This window comes from Balaenoptera musculus, chromosome 9 (assembly GCF_009873245.2).
Source record: "Balaenoptera musculus isolate JJ_BM4_2016_0621 chromosome 9, mBalMus1.pri.v3, whole genome shotgun sequence".
Classification (NCBI taxonomy): Eukaryota; Metazoa; Chordata; class Mammalia; order Artiodactyla; family Balaenopteridae; genus Balaenoptera; species Balaenoptera musculus.
Window position 1 is genome coordinate 36,053,704 of NC_045793.1, and position 24,933 is coordinate 36,078,636.

General features: G+C 35.4%; 1 protein-coding gene across 1 annotated transcript in view; it reads right to left on the reverse strand.

Moving 5' to 3' along the window:
• FOXP2 (forkhead box P2) overlaps positions 1-24,933 on the reverse strand; it is a 531,741-nt gene that overhangs the window by 146,695 nt on the left and 360,113 nt on the right. Inside the window, exon 6 of the mRNA XM_036862984.1 lies at positions 2,330-2,419. Coding sequence (XP_036718879.1) covers positions 2,330-2,419 — 90 coding nt within the window. The remainder of the gene's footprint in view (positions 1-2,329; positions 2,420-24,933) is intronic.

Consider the following 24,933-nt stretch of genomic DNA (forward strand, 5'->3'; position numbering starts at 1 on the left):
ATGCAAAGATAAGCATTACCTAATATCCCCCTTTGACAACATGTGTAAGCTAGTATAAAATGCTATCAGGTTTTTATTAGATTTTCAGTACAATCCCAGCATGCTTCCAGTTGCAAAGCTTATCAAGTACTATGAAACACTAAAACTGTAGACTCATATTAATTGCAGTGTATATTTTGGTGAACAAATAAGTCTTCATTCATTATTTCTAAATTCTTATTCATAAAAACCAACCAACTTTTCATTCCTATGACATTTTGGCATTAGATCCCACTAAAATTACAAAGTAATAATAAAATGCTACAGTTTTATAATATGTACAATGGATATGTATTCATAATAATATGAGTCACAAAACACTAAATATAAGTGACACAATGGAAGTTTGTGGTAATGGCTAGCAACTGAAATTGTTAAAAGGTATTTATAGTACTATTAATCACCCTTTGGTGATAAAATAACAAAATTGAGGAGTTCTGCTCAAACTTTTATATAAACATTTGGTACGGGAGCAACAATTTCTTATTTTAGAGTCATTAATATTTCCACATTATATGTGTGTGTGTTTTCCAAGAAAAATTATGTATATTTTAGTTGAACGAAGTATCACATTTTTGCCTTCCAATACAACAAAAAAGGAAAGTAGAAAAGCTAAAGCCCAGCCATTATTTCCAGAGATACCCTGGTAACCAGCAATAAAGAAACTTCTACTGGACTTAGCTTTGGAGAGGAACAACTTATTATTTTGTCTATTTTGTCAAGAGATATGATAAAAATAGAATTAGGACAATATACAGTGTTTTTCAGATATTTGAAACAATAAACTCTTTCCTACCTTTGGCTTATGCTGCCAGCATCTAAATCTCCTTTGCTATACCAACAAGAAAGCAAAATTCCCAGCCTGAAGCCATAGTGAGGATAAACATTTCATTTGCTATCTGTGACTTCTATGTAAATTTCTCTCTGTCATGTAAATGTATGGAGAGGCTCTCATGGAATCAGATAATTCAATGGAAATACTCCAACCACCGTTATCACTTGTTATTACTTGGGGAGGGATATGATAGTGAGGAAAGTTTGTCACTACAGAATTACTGAGTAGTTAAAACAAAGAATGTGAAATATATTTTAAAAGAGAAAAAAATTAAAATGAATCTTAAACTTAGGCTGATTCAATATAACTTTCATTTGCAATCATGGCAGACATCGGTACGTCACACCCCCTATCCCCAGGACCCCTTCTTCCCATCCACCCCACAAAAATGGTTTGTTCCCAAGAATATATATTCTCATCTCATATTTGCCTAGGGACTATGCATTTAATTCAGTTTTTAGGTAATGAGTAGCTTCTGGATTGTGTAGATCAGTAGCCAATAATTCTGTTACACAAACTAAGCTTCAGTAGGGCACCATGTAAGACTTAGTTACTAGCATCTGAGAGTACACCTGAAAATGAAAACAGACAGCTAGGCCATAAAAATTTTTTTTTCAAGATTGTTTTGTTAAAATAAAGCAATAAGAAAGATGCTGACTTTTTAAAAAAAACTAAGCTTGCCTTATTAGACGTGTACATAACACATGATTCAAAAAAGAAAGCATTGCTTATCTTTCAACAGAACTGATAAACATTTTGAATAATGTTTTATACAATTCCAGATTCTACCTTCCAAACATTTCAAAAATACCCTATAAAAATGTTTCTTTCCCCTAATGTCCTATATATTTTGGTTAAAGCTATATAAAACAATGGTTGTATTATGTAACAAAAAGTTACTTTAAAAGACATACATACTATCAGTTTCACAGGACAAACATAGTGAATAAGGACAACAAACTCCAGAATGTGTTTTTATAACTGTAGCAACAGCAATAACTCCTTGGCAAACTCAAACAGTTTTTTTGGCAACCCTGGAGGTTTTCTGCATTTGTCACTTGGATACAACTGCAAAAGGGCTGTCTAAGACTGCTTTGTTTCTTCCCTACCATTTTACTATAACTTTGCTTTTAAGGAAGACATTTCACATTTTAACCTGTTTGTGAATAAAATTTCATTAAAATCCCAACAAGGGAGTTTTATACAAAACTCCTAATGCCTATGTATACCAAATGTCCCTACATAACTTGTCCAGAAAGTGACCTTGTAAACTTTTGAAATCTATGCTAATTTTTTCTCTTTCAGGAAGATAAAATGAGTTCTCTTTTTGAATTAAAATTACTTACATATGCAAATGTAATAATTTTCTGTATGTATACAACTGGGTCTGCACATCTGTAATCACTACAAACATCTTTTAAAGTAAGATCCCAAGGATAGGAGTGCTTTACTAACCTGCAGTGGTCTCTGTTTGTCACTGCTCTTAGGAGATTTCAATCCACTTGTTTGCTGCTGTAAGAGAAGTTGTCTTGCTGCTTGGAGAGCCTAGAAGTGAAAAGTGAGCAATATCTAAATATTTTGTTGAAAGGTAAATTATCAGTTATTCCTTAGTTAATAGTAATAGGCTTTAATGTATGAGAATCCCACCTCCTTTCTAGAGAGAATCATTAAATATTCTTTTTCTTCTAATGTGAAAAAAATTCACATAACACACATATACACAACTTTACTTAAAATAACAGAGATGCATGTAATCCTGCAGAAAATAAAGGTAATTTGTTTAAAAGTGCTTAAAGAGGAAAAAATCATAAACTGCATCAATAACCTCATTTTCACAAGGAACTTGTCTTTGAGTGTTCAACTAAAATGCCCACTCCCTTTTAAATTATCAATCAATTTGCATTTTCATATTACAATTTTGAAGCAAAAGCAGTAGACTTCAAGTATTACCGGAAGCTGTAATTAAATTTGACAAATCAACATCAGATTATCTTGAAAGTGAATTAATAAGGATTTTCACTAAAGATTAAAAACACTTTTTTTGTACTTACAATTCAAGGGGAAACCTCTCCTTTGACAAAATAAAGTGCAGTTTTAATGCCAAATAAAATTGAGTGGTTTTCATTTGCATTCTTAGCAAAATCAGAGAACAAAGAAATTACCACTCAACCAATCAGGTTTGTTTCTATGTGTGACAGAATACCAATCAAAATAGAAGATGTTTTCATTTATTTTTATGTTTTCTGTCCCACTCAGGAAAATAAAACTTAACATAAGAAATTAATGTAAGCATTTCATTTACTAGAGGAGGGACAGTTTGGTGAGTGGGCTATATAAACTTATCATATAAAAACTAATGCCATAAAAAATACATATTGAGACATTTTAAAGGTAGCAGTGCAAACTAATTTAAAAAAACTTTTTCAGAGACTATAAACTCATTGTTTTTCTCAACAACTGAGTTCAATGAACACTGATGATGAAATTTTTCAGCACATAAAACTAAAATAAATCATTGCCCTACTTTGTTATTCACTGTTTTAGAATACAAGGCAAATTTTTCATGATGGGAAAAATATCTTAGATCAATATTCTTCTATAATAATTAAGATTCAAAGCTGATAAAAGTACAATTTTGATTGGAATCAATGATCTGGTTTTTAAGAGAGTTTCCAGTATCCATGACAACAGTTGCTTTGACAAGATGTGCATATGGCATTACACTGCCAGCTGGTGTGAACAATGTTTGAACTACTGCATTGAGATGCTGAGCAAACAGAAAAAGTTGCCACGTCTTAACCCTCAGGGAAGGCAGTCATCCCCTGATCAATTATGAAAAGACAGAGAGAGGGCTGCTACAGTCTGGCTCCAAGCAAGTTTTCTGAGAAGGCAGGCAGACATAGAAACCAAAGTAAACAAACTGAATGCCCTAGCACATCTCCTAACAACATTGATTTGTCTTCCCATAGCAGGATCTGGCATAGTTTGTCAAGCACACTTTTTACATTTGGAGACACACTCATTTACAACAATCTTCCTTTTGTTTTTAATAAATTTCAAGTAATTACAAGTCAGCCTAAATGTTTCTAAGGATGGCACATTCCAGTGAACTCAGGCAATTTTATTATAAAGTTCAATTGGAAAAAAAGACCAAAGAAAAAATTCCATAAATATTTTATGATCACAAAATTCAGTTTAAAAAATTTCACTTGATATCCTAAATAATATAGCTTTCTTTTTTTTTAATGGCAACTCATAAAATAATGACAAATGATATTTTTCAAATGGAAATTACTATAGTGTGAGTTAAGCTGTGTCTATGCGAAATTCTCAAAATCAAAAAAAATCAGCTATTTTCCCCTTTAATTCCAAAAGCCACACAAAGTTTACCTAATATTTTTTTCATAGAAATTTTTCCCTTTGAATTCATTAGTTTATTTTGTATATATATATATGTGTACACACACACACACATCCTTATATAGTTTATATTTAATTCTGTAGTTGTTTATTATTCTTAAAGACTTCTAATGAACATAGTTTACAATCCTGGAATCATGAATGACGAGGACTAAAAGCAAGCTTAGAAATCATCCAATCTGACCCCCTCATTTTAGCAAATGAGAAAAATGAGGCCTAGAGTAATCAAGCGCTTTGTTTAGGGTCTCCTGGCTTGCAGACCAGAGTGCATTCCAGTGTGCCATACTGTCTCTGTAAAGGTACCATTAGAGGGCAATGAGTAAAACTCTGGTAAAGGAGAACAATTAGTAAAGTAAAGGAGAGCTCTGGCACCATAATAAATTATTTTTTACCTGTAAAGAGGGCATATATATTTATCAGAACTTAAAAGGGAAACTACAATATAATCTTTTTACAATTTGAATTTGTGTTTGAATAGAACTATATCACAGAATATATACTGCTTTTAGGGCTAAGTGTTCCCACCATCCTTGACTTTGATTTCATTACACACTCTACCAATACCTGATGGAGCTCTAAACTCTTGTAAAATTCTGATCATTTGACCAGTTTTTACTAGAAAAATTACTGAAGAATTCTAAAACTGGACTAAACTTTAAAAATTGTTTAGCCTAGCTTTCACATTTTGTAGTCAGGTAACTGAAAAACCAATATTACAATAACTTGACTAAAGTCACAAAGCAGTAGCAAAGTCTGGTCAAAAGCTACGGCTCTTGTCTCCCAAACCTAGAACCCTATCTCCTTCACTACCTTGCGTTGTATTCATTCAACTCAACCCAAACATTAACCCAGTGGAATATGTAACACCTGGTGCCTGTAGAAAGACATTAGAAAACAAGATATATTTAGAACTGCAGCTCATGAAAATATCACTAGAAAAAATGTATACCATTTTTAAAGGAGTTATAATAATAATGGAATACCACAAGATAGCTGGCTAAAACATGCTACTACTTTCAAAGTACCTTGGTTTTCATATGCATTTACAGTTATCTTTAAAATAGTAAAAAATCACCTTTCAATATAAACTCTTATGAAAAAGAACTACTTGCCTATATCAACATTCTTTTAGTAGCAGTAGAGATTGCTATAGTAAACATAAAAGATGGGAGGACAAAAAACAATTCCAAGAGATCAGGAATGATTTAAAACTCATAAGCAGAAATCTTTGGCAGTTTGCATTCTAACTGCAGGCATCACATGACACTTTTATTTCCAGTATTCTGGACAACATTTTAGGACTGAATTTCAATAAACAAATGCTCAGAGGCATTTAGTTCATCTTTCCAATTTATTATTGTAGCTCCTCAAATGATGAAAGATTATGAGATAAAATACTGCCATCAATATAAGGTGATGGGGTCAAATTATATAAAATATTAATTTGAAAATTGCTTGTCCACTTCAATTGGTAAATAGAAAAGGGCTATTCATAAAGTACTATTAGCCATTTAGGTATTTATATAATCACCGTCGGCAAAAACAAAAAAAAGAACAACTAATTTAGAAAAAAGGCAAAAGATGTTTGCAAAATTTCCTTCAATAATGACTGAGTCTGATGCAAATGAATAACAAGAAAGGTCTAAGACAGCCAAGCCATATCTAGTTTTCAAAAACATATTTGTTGTGAATTAAGGGCGCACTTCACTTAATGAAGTTATTTAACTTTAGTAAAGCTAAAGAAAACTAAGATAGGACACTTTAAAAATTAGAATCAGATTAAATTAAAATATTTTGAAAAGATGAATGCAAATCTTTATAATAAAGGTATACTTTTCGTTAGGCTGCAGGGGTGTGGGAAAGTACATGTTTTCCAGAATTCAGTGCCTTTTGCTATAAAATATTTATTGCAAATATCATTCCTAATAGTTGCTGTGTAATTTCAAACAAACAAAAATTTTGTTAAGCAAAGTTGAAGCATATCACCCTTGTAAAGTAGTAATAACTTTATGTCAGTTAGGAACCTCTTAGACAAAGGGTAATTGTAATGAGTGGGTCGTTATGAGAATTAAGAGTGAAAAAACTTTGGAACCTGCCAGATCAATACTTTTTTTTCTTCTTGAAGAACACTGAAAACTCTCACCAGAAGTAAAATTGTTTGAGAATAGCTTAGAAACAACCAGTGAAACCAAAAATGTTAAGTACTCTCAGGTTTATAAATAACTTCTTTTTTTTTTCAAAGTAAATATATGTACATTTTGGAAAAAAACAGACATCACTCATATCTCTCCCCATAAAAATAGGAATGCTTAACCTATCAGCCTGTTGCATTTGAGACATTAAAATGAAAAATGACATCTACACCCATTAATATCTTCAATGTATAAACAGCACAGCGTGACACATTCTTGAGAGCTGAAGGCTACAAAACCTCTCTGAAACATAAATAACAAAGCACTCAGAAGCATATTTGATGTTGATACTCATCTCTGAGAAAAACACTGCTGCCTAGGCTTCTTATGAAAATAGATGCAGCCCAAATGGATCTCCTGTAATTGGTTTCAGATAGGGAGGTCAGAAGAAATATGATACAAGAAATGATTATGTGGAACAGGCGAAACAAGAATGTTTACACAGGCACTCCCTACTTAAACTGACAAGGGGTGTATACTTTGCAGATAACCAGAACCAAAAAAATTTTGCCAGCAGGATACCCAGAATTTTGCTCCTCAAACTCACATATTTTAACCTTTAACATATGACATCTTTAAAATGTTACTTTGAATACTGAGCAAATAGTAAGTTTTCAAACAGAATTTCATTTTTAAATTATTTTCACAAGTGTAGTTGATGATAAGTATATTCAGAACCTTCCACAAAGGATACAAATTCCTATTCTGTTTGGTCTTCCTCCCATTATGTTCCCACTAAAGAGAATATACTCATAAATGTAATCTGAAGTCTCATAATGCTATTTAATAGAAGAAAATTAATCATCTAATTGTCATAACCTATTTTCGAACAGCAATCTATCAGAGTAAAATTATGCATCTGTAGTGATTGACCTTTCATTTTATCATGTCTGATACATAATTACACTAAGTTTGTTGGGAAAAAAAAGCTAATTACTAGAAAATATTTTTTAAAATAATTTTTATTTTCGTGTTATGGTATATTTTACATAAAGTTAAAGAATAAATGTGTGGATACGTTGTGTTTATATTGCGGACCACTATGGAGGCCAAACTGAGAAGCTACAACCGTTTATTTTATGGTACTATAATAAGGGTGAGTAATTAATAAAGCATCCTATTTACCAATCAAATGTCAGGCTATATTGGCTAAGCATTCATGATGTAGATCCAAAGGAGAGAAAATCAAGGTATTGAATATGTTATGGAATGGATCCGCAAGTCATCCTCCGAAGCTCTAACAAAGTCCTCAGGGTTCAGGTCCAAACCCAATACTCAGTATATTCCACTATGGCTCCAAACTCCCAGATGAGCTGAGGCAACCTTGCATAAAATAAACCTGTGAGTTAATGGTAACTAATGGCTAAGACAGGTTTTGTTTTTTCAGGTCTCGAATCATACACTCAGTTTAATGGAATGAACACATTCTCCTCCTCTGAGCTGGCATTCCACAGGCTGCATTAAACAATACCAAGTAGTGTGGTATTCATATCTCTATTTCCTTCATTATCCTGCTGCTAATGATAATGAATTGCTAATGAAACACATAAGAAACACTAACATAATCTACAGCAATACTAAATGTAACTCTTGTTCACATATTAAGGAATTCTGTCCACCTTAAAAATTCTGAAATATGAAAGGTAGAGATGAATTGGAACTAATTTTATTAAAATTAACAGTTTCACAGCATTTCTTTTTCATGGTACATGTTCCAGGAACTACAATAGCTTATGTGTATTCTCTCAGTTATTTCTCTTTCTGCTATAAAATAGTTTATTATTTTTTTCCAAACATACTTTGGATTTACTTTGTGTTTCTCACATACCATCACTTTTTTTTTTTCTCATTATGAGGACAATATCATCTTTTGCCTGGATATGGATTGAACACTCATTACTGCTATATTGTTAAAATTTCAAATTGCATATTAGAGATTAACTGAAAATACATGCTGCTAAATTATAGTATAATACCTGAAAGTAAACTATTATTTGAATCCTATATTCTGGATTTTCTTTACAATTTAAAAGTAAGATTGCAAAAGAGATATAGCGTTTAGGAAAATATTTGTAAGAATAAAATACATCAAACATTACTTGTCATTCAAAATTTTTTTTGCAAGTTTGTCCCATGTACCAAGCAAAGAACTAATAAGCATTGCATGCTTGCAGAGGTAGGGGGTGATGTGACATTGTTTTTACCATCAAAGAGTTTACTGTCTAATAAGAAACATGTAGTGTAATGTCAAAAGGCCATAAAATGTTTTTAAAACATTTCAGGAGTTCGTAAGTAGAAGAAATTATTTTCAGTTGGGGAAATCAGATAAAACTTTTATGGGGATATAATATTTGGGCTGAACTCATATGAGAAATAGTTCATCTTTTGGAGATGACAGAAGGTGACCATGTTAAACAGAAGCAAAGAACATGTGGGGTCATACACAGTAAAAAGAAAATAATTGATCTTGGATAGAAAAAGTGCTTAATTTAGGAGTGTTACCTCATGGGAAGGTTGGCTGGAGCTAATTAATGAGTATAACTGAAGAACAAATGGCAAAGAGACTTGACATTATTTAGCAGGTAAGGGCAAATGTTGCTGAATCTGGAAATGATGGGATGCACCTGGCCCAGGTCAATACTGAAGTCATGTTATGAAGGGCAGATGAGAAGTGATGAAGAGAGTGAGGAAAGATACGAGGTAGAAAGACCACTTAAAACGTAGGTGCAACTGTCCAAATAAGAGATAATAAGAATAATAAGAAACACTTTAGTTGAAAACAAGAACCACAAGAGGAATGGTCAAAGTAGAATTGGCAGGATTTAGTAACTGGGTTTAGGGTAAAAGCTAGGAAGGGGGTAAATGATGACTTCAAATGTTTAAGTCAAGGGTCAAGTATAGTTGTGTCACTATTGGAAAAGCGGAAATGAGAATATGAAACACAGGCTTTGGAAAGAAGATGATGCTGTTTACCTGCTGGCAGGATAACCAAGCAAAGGTTTCCTTAGTAGTTACGGGTAATGCTGAGCTCTATGTTGAGAGCGTTCAGGCTGACAACAGATTCCCAGAAAAGAGAGAGATGGTAGTTAAGACAAAGTTAAGACAAAGAGAGATAATTAGGTTGCTGGTAAAGAGAATGAAGACAGAGGAAGAGTCAGGTCCCAAATTTGGGGAACATCTACGTACATTTTGTTTAGAGAAGATGAGAAAATAGTGAAAAAGGAAGGCAATGAATGGTAAGGAGAGCACAGTAATAGAAGTCAAGAAGTCTTCTGGAAAATGTTGAACACGGAATTGCCATATGACCCAATAATTCCACAACTAGGTATATACCCAAAAGAAATGAAAATATATGTCCACACAAACAGTTGTGCATAACGGCTTTATTTGTAAGAGCCAAAAGATAGGAAAAACCCAAATGTCCATCAACTGATGAATGAATAAACAAAATGTAGTCTATCCAAATAGTGGAATGATATTCAACCATAAAAGGTTTCTACAACACGGATGAACCTTGAAAACATTATGCTAAGTGAAGGAAGTCACAAAGACTACATATTGCAGGATTCATTTATATGAAATGCCCAGATTAGGCAAATCCATAGAGACAAAAAGTAAATTAGTGGTTGCCAGGGGCTGGAGGGAGAGGAGAATGGGGAGTGACTGCTAATGAGAATGGGGTTTCTTTTTACGGTGGCGGAAATATTCTGAATTTAGATAGTGGTGATGGTTGTGCAACTTTGTGAATATACCAAAAGCCACTGAATTGTCACTTTAAAAGGGTAAATTATAGCATGTAAATTATATTTCATCAAAGCTGTTATATATTTAAATAAAAGAACTGTGATGTCAACTCAAGGAAATTGAGTTGATATATCTCAAGGAAGCTGAAAAAAATAAAAGAGGAAAGAATAAAAAGAAAAGAATTGTGAAGGTAGAAGATGAACGAGTTCTCAAACACCGAAACCTCAAAGAGACTAAGGAGTAATGAAAGTTCTTTTTGAACTTGTTGATAGTTTGCATGTGACCTACTGGATATCAGATCCCGTACAGCATTAAAGCAGAAAGTTAGACTGCAGTGAGTTATTGGGGAATCAATGGGGGAAAATCATGGCCATGAGTGCAAACAATTCTTTTACAGATAAGTTCTGTAAAGACCAAAATAAAAGAGAACTATAGTCTGAGAGGTTTTGTTTGTTTGTTGTCTGTTTCAAATAAAGAAGACATGATAATGAGCTGGTCGGGAGAAAGAGAAGCTATAACAAAGATAAGAGAAATGAGAAAGTCACTAGAGGATTAAGCAGAGTTCCCTGTGCTATACAGTATGTTCCCATCAGTTGTCTATTTTATACAGTATCAACAGTGTATATGTGTCAATATCAATCTCCCAATTCCTCCCACCCCATCCCTTTTCCCCCTTGGTATCCATACATTTGTTCTCTACGTCTGTGTCCCTATTTCTGCTTTGCAAATAAGGTCATCTATACCATTTTTCTAGATTCCACATATATGCGTTAATATATGATATTCGTTTTTCTCTTTCTGACTTACTTCACTCTTTGTAACACTCTCTAGGTCCATCCACGTCTCTACAAATGACCCAATTTCGTTCCTTTTTGTGGCTGAGTAATATTCCATTGTATATATGTACCACATCTTTATCCATTCCTATGTTGATGGACATTTAGGTTGCTTCCATGTCCTGGCTATTGTAACTAGTGCTGCATTGAACATTGGGGTGCATGTGTCTTTTTGAATTATGGTTTTCTCTGGGTATACGCCCAGTAGTGGGACTGCTGGGTCATATGGTAGTTCTATTTTTAGTTCTTTAAGGAACCTCCATACTGTTCTTCATAGTGGCTGTATCAATTTACATTCCCACCAACAGTGCAAGAGGGGTCCCTTTTCTCCGCACCCTCTCCAGCATTTATTGTTTGCAGATTTTTTGATGATGGTCATTCTGACCGGTGTGAGGTGATACCCCATGTGGTTTTGATTTGCATTTCTCTAATGATTAGTGATGTTGAGCATCTTTTCATGAGTTTGTTGGCCATCTGTATGTCTTCTTTGGAGAAACGTCTATTTAGATCTTACACCCATTTTTTGATTGGGTTGTTTGTGTTTTTGATATTGAGCTGCATGAGCTGCTTGTATATTTTGGAGATTAATCCTTTGTCAGTTGCTTCATTTGCAAATATTTTCTCCCATTCTGAGGGTCCTCTCTTCATCTTGTTTATGGTTTCCTTTGTTCTGCAAAAGCTTTTAAGTTTAATTAGGTCCCATTTGTTTATTTTTGTTTTTATTTTCATTACTCTAGGAGGTGGGTCAAAAAAGATCTTGCTGCAATTTATGTCAAAGAGTGTTCTGCCTATGTCTTCCTCTAAGAGTTTTATAGTGTTAGGCCTTACATTTAGGTCTTTAATCCATTTTGGGTTTATTTTTGTATATGGTGTTAGGGAATGTTCTAAATGGGAGGGAAATCCAAAAGGTAGGGGATATATGTACATGTATGGCTGATTCATTTTGCTGTGCAGTAGAAACTAACACAACATTGTCAAGCAACTCTACTCCAATAAAAATTAATTTAAAAAACAAAAGAAAAATTCTAGATATGGATAGTGGTGATGGTTACATAACAATGTGACTATACTTACTGCCACTGAACTGTACACTTAAAAATGATTAAAATGCTAAGTTTTATGTATATTTTATGCCCTCAAAATCCCCAACTCCCAGGATGCCGATGTCCTCCATGTACCCCTGCCTAATAAAGTAACTTGTGCAAAACTTTACACTCAGCCAATGTTGGCTAAATGGAATTTAATGACTTGTTTGTACTAAAAGCCTAACGGCATGGTTTCTGAAAGCTTACACTTACTTGGGCAATTCCCACAGTAAACGCATTAAAGCCAAAAAAAAAAAAAAAAAGAAAAAAAAGGAAAGTCACTTGAGGAGACAGAGGCTCAATCAAGAAGCAGGCGCAGGTGGCAGGTGATAGTCTTGTGGGGGGAAGAAATGCATCATGCCATGAGACAGGCTGAAGAAAAGAAAGGGATGAGAGGTAATTTCTCTGCAGAGGCAGGAAGAGGAAAGAGTTCATACTGGACAGTCTCAATGAACTCAGAAGATACGGAAGTGAAGTTATCTACTGAGAAGGAGAGACAGATTGGAACTGCCGGAGACACAAAAGTCAGGAAGCTTTTCTATCATTATTCTGAGAAATATAGCCTGTAGAGTAAAACCGGATATTTAAGACGTTAGGGTATATGCCTCCACACACACTGATCACATGTCGATACATGGATGTCTTCTGGAATGGTGCCTCCAGAAGTGAATGAAGAACTGTCTACTTTTCCATTGCTCTAATTTAGTATCATCACTACTCAATCAGAATCTGTTTAAACACTTTACCTGGCCAAAGGCCCTGGCACCTCCAATTATATCAAGTAGAAGAGAACAAGTCACTTACAATATATGTAATGTTATTGTGCATCCTAACTGTTATCTTCCGTTTCTGAAAGACAGCAAAATAAAAAAATCCATCTGTAATGCTGCTACCATTGGCCTGACCTTTCAAAAGCTTCCATCTGCAATTAGGAAAGAAAGTACGGTGTAATGGTATTGACTAGATTTCAGAAGAGATCTTTTTGCCTTTTACTCATTGATGAACTTGGACTACTTAACATCACACCGAGCCTTAATTGTCTTGTCTACTAAATGCAGTTAATAATATTTCCCTTTGCCTATAGGTGATTTTTCAAATCAGAGAAGATAATGTATTTGAAAATATTTTAAAGTCTAAAGTATAATGCAGTATTATTTCAAGTCAAGACTTTTGAAATTATATAATTCCTCCAGTGGATATCAGTTCTTCCATGTATCAACAGAAGTACTGGTCAGTTGAGACTGACTCCTGCTTTTTAGCTTTATAGTGACCTTGCTAAATAGATATGTGCATTTGAAATAATGGGCCTGTCATACTATAATTCCTGAAACTTTAGCTCAGTATTTATTTAGTTCTCTGCAATCTATTCAAGCAGAAAAATGTCCCATTGGATAGGAAGAATATCTTACCAGCTTCATGTCCTATTATATTTTACAAAGTTGTCTCTGAGGCTGAGTGAAAGGGTTTATAACTTTATGAATGTACTGTTGAGCTACACCCTCACCTCCTCCAGGTCCAAATCACCACATCTGCATGAGTATACACATACACAATGCGCCCTGTGCTACCCATCACCTGTCCTTAAGGATCTTTTAGTATAGTAGGAAAGATAAAACTATATTCAATATAACCACAGTGCAAAGCAGAAATGTGCTGCTTGCCATTAAAAGCAAGTACAAAAAGTGGCTATGTGGGCTCAGCCAAAACAAAAAAGAAGAAAGGGAGAACAAATGCTTCTTAAGTACTCATTACATGCCAGCTATAATTCCAAGTCCTAGCTCACGCTATCTCACTTCCTTCTCCAACACCCTGCTTTATTGTAGATGTGTAAACTGAAGCTCACTCCAAGTAGTTAGGTTATATGTCCAAGCTATTTCACATATCCTTGAAATGGCATAAGAGATTTGAACAACTATCTGGCTGACTTTGAAGCTCTTGCCCTTTCCACGAAGGGTGGTCAGGAAGAGTATCTCATTGAAGAGACTTTTATACAGTAAAGGACTTAGGTAAAAAACTGCTTGGGGCATAAAGAGAACAAAATAAATTCTGAGTCACTAGCAGCATCGTTAGTTATGCCAACTAGAACAACGCAAAGAATTCCAAGACACAATTCAAACTGTTTTTCTTTTTCCTTATTTTTCATGAGGAGAATTAGCCATATAAGATTATATGCTAAACGGAATTTACTAGCCTTAGAAGACAGTGTTTTTAAATTATTTTATTTATTTATTTTGGGCTGTGTTGGGTCTTCGTTACTGCGCGTGGGCTTTCTCTAGTTGCGGGGAGCGGGGGCTACTCTTCGGTGCGGTGCGCGGGCTTCTCATTGTGGTAGCTTCTCTTGTTGCAGAGCACAGGCTCTAGGCACGCAGCCTTCAGTAGTTGCGGTGTGCGGGCTCAGTAGTTGTGGCTCGCGGGCTCTAGAGCACAGGCTCAGTAGTTGTGGCACACTGGCTTAGTTGCTCCGCGGCATGTGGGATCTTTCTGGACCAGGGCTTGAACCCTGGGTCCCCTGAATTTGCAGGCGGATTCTTAACCACTGCACCAGCAGGGAAGCCCAGAAGACAGTGCCTTTGAAGTTATTAAGCACTTGATTCAGGATGTTGGTTAAAGAGAAGACAAAAACTTTTAATAATCATCTTCTATCACAACCAAACACAAAAGAAGCATGAAACAATAGGTACTATGTTCTCATGGATTCAGAAGTAGGATTGCCAGATAAAATAGAGGATGCCTGGTTAAATTTGAATTTATTTGTATTTTTACTTGCTAAATCTGGCAACCCTGGCTAGAAAAGTTAGTATTTCAGAAAATGTTGCCAAGATACCGGGATTTTTTATACCAAGTTTTTCATTGAAAGGTAAATACTATTTATCTCATCAGAGGAAATGTTTTTCAGTCCTAATAAGTAATGAAGTCATCTTAACTATATTTTACAGGTTAGCTAGGGGAGTGAGTTGAGGGCTTGGGCTGCTTTTCTGTGAGGAAGAATGCTCGTGTGACCACTAAGACATGGCAAAAGGATGAGGTGGACCCCCCAAAGGACAAGTAAGTGCACCGGTTTTCAAAACAGCCAGACCAAGCAAAGCAGAGGAAAAGTTTCTTTTAGAGTTCCTATTTTAGCTTCCTGCAATCAAGACACAGATAAGAAAAATGCAAAACTTTTGTTCTCTATTTACCCTGCCCATAGCAAGGATGAGGATCAGTAGTCAGGAAGCCTAAGGCAAAGATTATGACCCTGCTTGGCACCAAGGGGAGGAGACGCTAACAGGAGAGCTGAAGGAAAGAGCCTTGAGGTGGGGAGCCTCTGTATACTAACCCAGAAGCTAACTAGGCCGGTGCCAGAGGAGGAAAGAGGTGGTGACAGTAAAACCATTTGAGAAGAGAGAGGCCTTGATTAGTTCAGGTGCATACACAGTGGGTTCAGAACCTGTAAAGGAAAGCTCCTACAGCTAAAATTAGAGTGTTCTTAGAAACAAAATCACAGAGTCGCCAAAGAGGCCTCAGAAATTCCAAGTTCTAATCGCAGCCCCATTCCAAGTTGCTGTAGGACCTCATCCCTATCAATGAGAACTCTGAACAAATGTCTTCTCCCCAATAGCTTACAATTTACCAGTCTTGCAGGGCAATCTAAAGAATGAAACATAAAACTCACTGGATAGAGGAAATGGTAGTCATTGACAACCAATTGCTGATGAAGCATTGTGATTATTCAAAAAATACTGATCAAATGAATGGAAGAAGGAATATATTTATATTAAGAAAATAGTTGGAATCTTGTGGTTTTAGGCTATGTTATTCACAATGCGAATTATGAAACACATATATGCCTGTGTAATACATTATGAAGCTAATTCACAAAGACAGATTTTAGAGATCTTCGGCAAATTCACCTTAAGAGGAACCCATTTTGTGAGGGTATTTCCATTTTGTGTTTCAGCTATTACCACGTTTAGGTTAGATTCTCCTCAGCAGTGGAATTGTAGTCATTCACGTTATAATGTGCACACAAGTGTTCTTTAGAATAAAATAAAATGTAAACTAACGGTGATAACAGTCATCACCTTAACACATCAATAATTATACATCTATGTATTTTTATGAAGTCTTCTGGGCTTTTGTCCTAAAATTCTTCTCAAGCTCCCTGAGTTTTTAAAATTTAACTCTATCAAAGAAGGTACAGTATATCTCTGATTTAAAAATCATTTCTTATAGTTAATTGTCTGTAATAATGACTCATAAAAACACACGTATAAATTAAAAATGTATAAATATCCACATAGGAAATAGCACCCCTTGGTAAAAATCAACAGTTCAAGAACCAGAAGGTAGGAGGGCCCAGAAAGGTTTCTTGCTTGTAGGAAATGATAAGAAATAAAGTTCCTAAAGGTGACTATCCCTCTACTGTTTTCCTTTCACTCTCTAGCTTAGTTCCACTGCAATGAGACTTAAGACTAGGAAGGCTGGGAGAAAAAATTGTTTCTCCAACAAACTCTGGTCAGTTGCCCACTTGTTGAAGATATACGTAAAATCCAAGCCCAAGGAACAAGTCTCTGCACCTTGCTTTAGCAAAAGCAGCATTTCTATTCAAAAACCTAACTCCTCTGACAATCTTACTTGTTGGATGAACACATTCAGTTACCCTTAATATCTAGTACTCTAAGCTTCTTAATGGATGGAAATGTTTCTAAACAATTTTTATGTTTCCAAGAATGCACATTAGAGTAGCATGCACCTAATCACTCAAAAGACATTTACTTGAAAATCGTGTTTCTTTAGGCTTTTCTAAGCTTGTAAAACACATGAAGAGCTTAGCTGGCCCCAGATATTCGAGCTGTAGCTTGTAGGCTAAGGGAAGAAACCTAGTGTTCCCTCCAGGGAGAGCCATACTGCCTTGCACGTGGTGAGTGCCCTTCAGTCCTTCACATGTGACTCTGGACGCCTGACTTGTGATCTACAGCACTGAAATTAGCATAAATAAGACTTCTTTTCCTTTGTCTCGTTATGTTAAAATGTTTTATCCATGACTTTTCCAACATTATCTCTTTCATTTTTTTAAAAGTCAAAATCTAAAAGAAGGGCTTCCCTGGTGGCGCAGTGGTTGAGAATCTGCCTGCTAATGCAGGGGACACGGGTTCGAGCCCTGGTCTGGGAAGATCCCACATGCCGCGGAGCAACTAGGCCCGTGAGCCACAACTACTGAGCCTGCGCGTCTGGAGCCTGTGCTCCGCAGCAAGAGAGGCCACGATGGTGAGAGGCCCGCGCACCGCGATGAAGAGTGGCCCCCGCTTGCCACAACTAGAGAAAGCCCTAACACAGAAACGAAGACCCAACATAGCAATCAATCAATCAATAAAAAATAAATAAATCTTTAAAAAAAAAAAAAAAAAAACTAAAAGAAAAATTACTGTTGATTATCATAAAAACTTTATTTCACCTTCTTCAGTTAGAGTCTTTCAATTATTTTAGGGAGCTTGTTTAGGTAGAAAAGGAAATTATTCTCTAATCTGCCTTTTAATCATATGTCTAGAAAAAGAATCTACACACATGGGTATTTTTATCATTCAGTTTAAGAATTTGCTAACATAACGCAAGTATTTTTCATGCTCTTCTAGATTCAGTTACTTATAAAATTAGAACTCTATTGAAACCTTTTTAATATTTACTAACATCCATGTACACATAAAGAAATACTCTATGTGAAAGGATAATTTACTTCGGCAAAGACGATACAGCTGTTTGGAATTTTAAAAAAATTCAAATCCGGCAAAGCACACCATTACTTCCAATTCTTAGAAAGCTTATTTTCATTTAATGTAATTCTCCTCTGATTGATATTTACACTTTTCCAATTTTTGCAATCTTAACTAACACTGCAATGAACTTCCTTGTAATTCAGCCTCGCAATTATCTCTCAAAAGTTTAATTTTGGGGTCAAATCACACTCAGATAATAAATTTTGACACACATTATCATGCTTCCCCAGAATGGCAGTACCCATTTGCAATCCCACCATAGTGTACGAGAGTGTCCATCCATCAGACTCAACAATACTGTGCATTATCACTCCTTTTTAGTCTTTTTAAACTAACAGGCAAAAATACTTCATTTTAATTTGCTTTCCTTCCCTTATTAGAAATCGGTGTTTCAAAAAACATATACAACATCTAAATAAATGTAGTTTTTTTGGTAGTCTCACTTAAAATTAGTGAATTGGATGGGCCGCTGTATCAGATATTTCACTCATTCAACTAATATTTATTAAGTCTTTACTCTGTCAGATACTAGAGATAAAAATACGGACAGGACAAGCCTGTCCTCTCAGAGTTTGCCATTTAATCACTGACAAGTACACAATTACCTGATAGTGTTGCTTTTAGTCTTTTTGTTATTTCATTATGTTACACACTATATGACATAGATCACTAAACGTCATTGGTCATGCTCTGCCTTTAAAATGAATTATCCACAATATGGTACCTGAAAATAGTGTGAGGAAGAAGTCTTCATTAAAAAACATAAAAATCCCACATGACGTGAACTCCATGTGGTTGGTAATTAAGAAGGAAGACTGTATTTTGAAATATGAAAAAGTAATGTCACTGCATTCCAGTAGCAAGTTTTCTATAAGGTAAGAGAAAAACCTTTTAAAAAGCAAATAAACCACAGGATTGATAAGGACTTAGTTACCTTATCCTGTGACAGAGCATGTGCTAAAATTTCTTTCAAAAGCAGCGAACGTTTTTTCATATATTAAGCTTCTGCCCAAAGGAGTAAGCTGTTTAACCATACATTTTTAAGAAAAACACTTTCCAATTTAATGTTTCTCCTCTTTAAATTAATCATTTTGGCTTGTTATCAGAAAGGAAGCATATGAAAGAATGCTTATAGAAAGATGGATAGTTAAAACTGGAAATTAAAACTTTATTTCTGAGGGTCACACTGGGAAGATACTTTGCAATCTTGGAGAAATCCCAATTGGCCTTTGCTCAAAATGGCACTCTTCTCCCAATGTCTCAAAAGATATTAAACCTTTCATAGAAGGGGGATTTTGTTGCCCCCCGCAAAGGTTTCTTATGATTGCAGAATGATCTATTTAAGAACTGCACACTTTCTCATGGAGGACACATTTTGGCACTCTCTTGTAATTATCTTCATTTACATACTGGCACCTAACAGACCACCCACCAGAGTGGAACAATAAGCTGCTCTTGCTCTGATCATCTTTACGTTGAAGTTAAGCCATTAACTGAATCCTGAGACATGCTATTGTGAAGTCCCCTGGCATTTCTACTGCTATCACTCGTCTGTTGTTATAGAAGAATGTTCACTGCCAGAATCCTCTGGCAGAAACTCAATTTCTGAGTCCAATACTAATTCATTACAAAGTCTGCAACAGCTGAGACACTGGTATACACAAATGAGGCATTCTGAAATTTGAGGACAAATCCAAAATACACACTCAGGACCTTCCTGTGACTCCATGGCCATGGATACAGCTGTAAAAAAAAGGAGACCCTGTCAACATCTCACCCTGCCAACATAAAATTAGACCCTCGTGACTTGAGCCTCTATGGTATCGGTACCTCCTAGCTCTTTTTATTATGCACTGTTTTTAAAGGCCTCAGCTATGTCATATTTCATGTGCCTTGGAAACACATGAAGAGACGAGACATGTAATGTATGGGGATAACGTAAAGAACACCTTGAGCACACCTATCCACAGGGCAGTCACCATTCTGTGAAATAAAAAGGTGCCCCAAAGATGAGTTAGGTGATAACCACCAGGGAAAAGCCATGAGTAGAACAGAAGCATAGTACAATGTAGGAAGGGTGACAGTGATTTAAAAAAGTGACAAAGAACAGTAGAACATTTTAAATTCTTTTATTTCTATGGCTACTTACTTTAAGAATGATATCAAGTTACTAACAAAGTGATGAAGTCCACCAAAATTTTCAATTCCTTACAACTTAATAGAATCTTTGGGTCAAAATGCCACTACTGTTATATGCAACTCTTAGAAAACTGTCTTTATTACATTGTGGTATCTGTATAATAGCTCATTGTCAAGTGCTATTTCCACTAAGTTAGTCAATGAACTAAAATTTTCAAACAATGAAAATTTTTTATATACCAGGAAAATAAGAACATATTTAAATATCAAAAATTTAACTGAATATTAGTGAATACAGATACTTTACAAATAGTATGTGAAATATTAACCCTTTGCTTAAACAATGAAATGAATATATTTCAAAATATATATTCAAACTTATTTTGTAATTCTATATACACTGGTATGAACAGGGAAAAACAACATGTACAGACATAGAAATATAATAGAGGTTCTTTCTATGAGTTACCTGTAAATGTTTTAAAAATCAAGTTAAAATATATACTCAGTATAAATAAAATATATACTCAGGGGTGGCCACAATGTCACAAATATTTTTGCATATCATAAATAAATCCTAGCAATTTTAGCCTCTATTTTGCTTTAAAATAGGCAAGAGTTTGTCATTTGCTATATGCCCTTTGTTGATAATCTCTAAGAAAGGATAATTTAACACTGAATATTCCCAATGAACATTTAAACAAGAAAACGCTAGTATGCCAGATTCTAAAAATTAGGACTTTTTAGCTGAAATTTACCTCTAAGAGGAAATGGTTTACTCTGCAGATTTATGTTTAAATAGGACTTCAGAAAGAATGTGAAAAATACTGAAAAACCAATTTCAAGGACTCCTCTATCCAAAAACTTTGTTATGAAAACTGCAAAGCATGCTAAATTCTCATTTCAACTCACTTAGGACATCTATCCTGATGGTTCCCTACCTAGATAGTCATCACAATCACACAAGAGACTATGTTATAAAGAGAAAGTCTTGCACTTGCAAAGATTCTGATTTAATTAGGTTTGAGAAGGGATCTAAGAACGTCAATTTTTTAAAAACACCCCAAGTGATTCTGATGATTAGCCAAGTCTGAGAACTATTGCTCTACTAGGTACCATTTTGATACTCTTAGTAACTATAGTCATGTTTATTACTATTATTATTATTCACTATAATGATATCACAAAGCATTATACAATGCATAGGGGGGCCAAGACATCGCCGGACCATTCCTCGGTTCCATTCCCACCACATTTTACTCATTACTGACACTACTATGGCAGAAATCAAACATTTTAAAGCTGGGGGAAAAAAGGCTTTGAAAATATTTTATTAAATTCCCTCACATGGTACTGTGGAAGTAGGCCTAGAGAGGTTAGTAATTTTTCATGGTCACAGCTTTTTTTAACAGTATTAATTCGACTCCAAGAATTTCAATTTTTTCTTTTTATCTTTCTCACTATCATATCATTTTTAGAGGGGTGGGATAGGGAGGGTGGGAGGGAGACGCACGAGGGAGGAGATATGGGGATATATGTATATGTATAGCTGATTCACTTTGTTATAAAGCAGAAACTAACACACCATTGTAAAGCAATTATACTCCAATAAAGATGTTAAAAAAAATTAAGACTTTTAAATAATTCATATTCCCATTTAATTCCCAGATTACCCTTCTTCAAGATCCTATTCTTTACGCATTCCACCCTCCGTAGAGAACCAAATCAAAAACCAGTGGGCAAGCCTTTGGCCTGGTCTCCTCATTCACACTTTGAGAAACTTCTCCCTGTGCTTCTAGGGGAATTGTTATATGAAGCGACTTACATCTCACTCCCGTTACTGTCAGGTCCAGAGGGCCTCAGAGATCTGGAATCAGGCAAAAGGATCTAGAGACTCTATTACTATTACTTTAGTTACATTACGGTTAAATAAGCTTTTGAGGGTTGATATGGGATCATATACAACATTATTTCTATGAGAACAGGAATTCCTGTTTCTGAACAACAGGCTCAGAAACGGTTACGTGCAACAAAACTTATTAGTAAGTTGGGGACAGCCTGTTGGTATATCTTAGTTAATGAAAGCATTCATAAACATGCTTCTCTCATATCAAGGTCTGTGCCTTTCTGTTCACTTTGAAAAGGTCTTGCAATAACATAAATTGGAAAAACCTGTAAACAAGCACGAAGAACATGTTTTTTAATAAGTATAAAGCCAATGACCAATTATATTGAAAAAGAAGAGAATATCCAAATTATACTCAAACAAAATCAAACTCTTAAGTTATAACAATTTCCAGCTGATTAATTAGTAAAGCTATATAATATGGCTGAGCATTTAAACCAGAATTTATTCTACCACTTTCCCATTTATGTTTTGTTGTTACTGCTGTTTTTAAAGTTTTTTCTTATAGGGATGAAGTATTTTATGCCGTATTACTGAAAATCAATTACAAGCATAATTATTTAAAAATACAACATATGCAAAGCAAATGATTATGCACAATGAAATTTTAGCAATTAAATGTAACCTCAGATTTATAGAAAAGGATATGTTGGCTTTCTTGAGAAAAATAATGTAAGCAAAAGTTAGTTGAAAAGACCACAGTGGAATATTCTTCTTTAAAGTTACTAACGAATTATGAATTTGATGTACCATTAGTAAGAACTAATGGTTTTTATTTTGTGGCATAACTGTCTAGCCATCAACCCCTGAAGTTTAACTTCTCCTCTATTGCATTCCAATACATGTCCTAAGGCAAGTTGTCTGATAAATTCTCCTCTGAAGATTTGGCTGGTCTTTGGTTCTCCACTGAATTTATTCCTTTTTTCCCCCAACATACGCATTGATGCAAAAGCTTTCTGTTGCAGGATTCTTTCTTTGATTCATATCTTTTTTCTCTGCACCAGCACACAACCAGTTTGTATCAAGAGACAGAGAGAAATGTCAGTATGTGTTTTTTAAAGTGCCCTTTATTCTACCTTTATATCCACTTGGTTCAAAAGATTACACATCTGTCTATGAAAAGTCTTAACTTGAGGAAAAGTTTGAAATTATAAAATCAACCTTGTAAGTTATGAATATGCAAAATGAGGCCTTTCACAGAGGCAAAATTTAAGTCTGAACTACATCTCGATTCCTATCTTCTTATCATCCTATTTTCATTTGCCATACACTTCCAGCCCATTTCCTCTGCTTTTCTTTACCAAGCCTTAAACACCAGATAATTGGCATAGCCATACAGAGATTACTTGGATGGAACAGACACTGGCCTTCAGGAATTTAGCTAAAACAGAATAACACATCAACGATGGAAGATGAAAACCATGTCTCAAACTGTGTTTCAAACTATGTAGTTTAATTACACTGAGCTGAAAATTTTGGTTCGTCTCATTCAGCAGATCTCATCTGAAGACTTTCAACGTGAAAGTTTAAAATAGGACACAGCAACATGAATCTCACTTCTTGTAAGCCATGAAGGTGGTGTGGACAAAAAAGAACCGTGAGCTTCTCTCCCTCTGCTCATGTGTCAAACATGTTTCCCAGTTCTCATCCACCTTCCTTTTTCTTATCACTCTACACATTGGCTGCTACTTCTCAGCCTTCTTTGCATGTCTTCTACCCCCTCTAAATCTTGAAGTATTTTAAGTGCCCAGACATGTCTGGATGTCATCTCTTCCCTTCTATGCCCATCTCTCTCTTCTCTCACTCAGTAGGTGCTCTTATTCAGACTCATGATCTTTAATACCATCTACATGCTGACAATGCAGATTTATATCTCCAGCTCCCATGCCTCCCATGAACTCAATGTGTACGTCCATTTTTCTTGATCGTGCCACTTGCCTCTCAAATAAACATATGGAATTTATCAATTCATCAACTGAACTGCCTCCAATGCAGTAACAAGCCCCCCGCCAAAAAAACAAATGAACAAAACAAACAAAAAAGACAAATCAAAGCCAAATAAAGCAACCAAACAAAGAAAAAAAAAAAACTGTTGCTCTTTCTCAACTCATCAATTTGGACAAACCCTAAATGCTGCAGTCATTCCTGATTCCTCTTTATCTTTCACATCCCTTCACAGCAAGTCCAAATCTAATCAGTAAAATATTTGGAACGCATCCAGCATTTGTGAAACTTCAGATCACTTCCGCTGCAACCAGCCTATTCCAAGCTCCCATCATTTTTTTTCCCCCCGCAGGGTCCTGACATTCCTCCCCCACCCACCCCCCCCACCCCCCGCCCTCACCCCGCAACCTGATCCTCTATCTAGGCTGGGCGGCCCAGACCCCTGTGACCAGGGCTGCTTTTCACAGATAACTTGAGGGTCTGCCCAAAATCCAAGTCCCTCCTTCAGCAAGTTTATTTTTGGGCATCCCAGAGTCTGACTCTGACGCAGTGACCCAGTTCTTCCGTGTGTGTGTGTGTGTGTGTGTGTGTGTGTGTGTGTGTGAGATGTGGTGTTGCTAGGACTAGCCCAGCACCTTGGGAAGGAGTTCGGCCACAGTGTGGTTTGAAAATGGACATCTGGAAATGTCCTTAATTAGGTGGCATGAAGGCAGGTAACATGGATTCTGGTGGCAAGGAGTAGGGACATGGATTCGCTGAGGTAGAGGGCAAGCACGGTCACTGTCCTGGATAAGCCAGGTTTTAAGTAGCATTTAAGGATCATCAGAATTAGGGGGGTTTGTTTGTTTTGTTTCTGTTTTAAATTTTTATTCAATTTATTTAAACTAAAAAACCCCCCTAAAAACAACAAAAAACCCAGTTCACCCATTTCTCCCCCCCCCGCCACCCCACACCACTGCAACCAACAATTTGTTCTCTGTATCAATGAGCATTTTTTTTTTTTTTAGATTCCACATGTAAGAGAGATCATACATTATTTG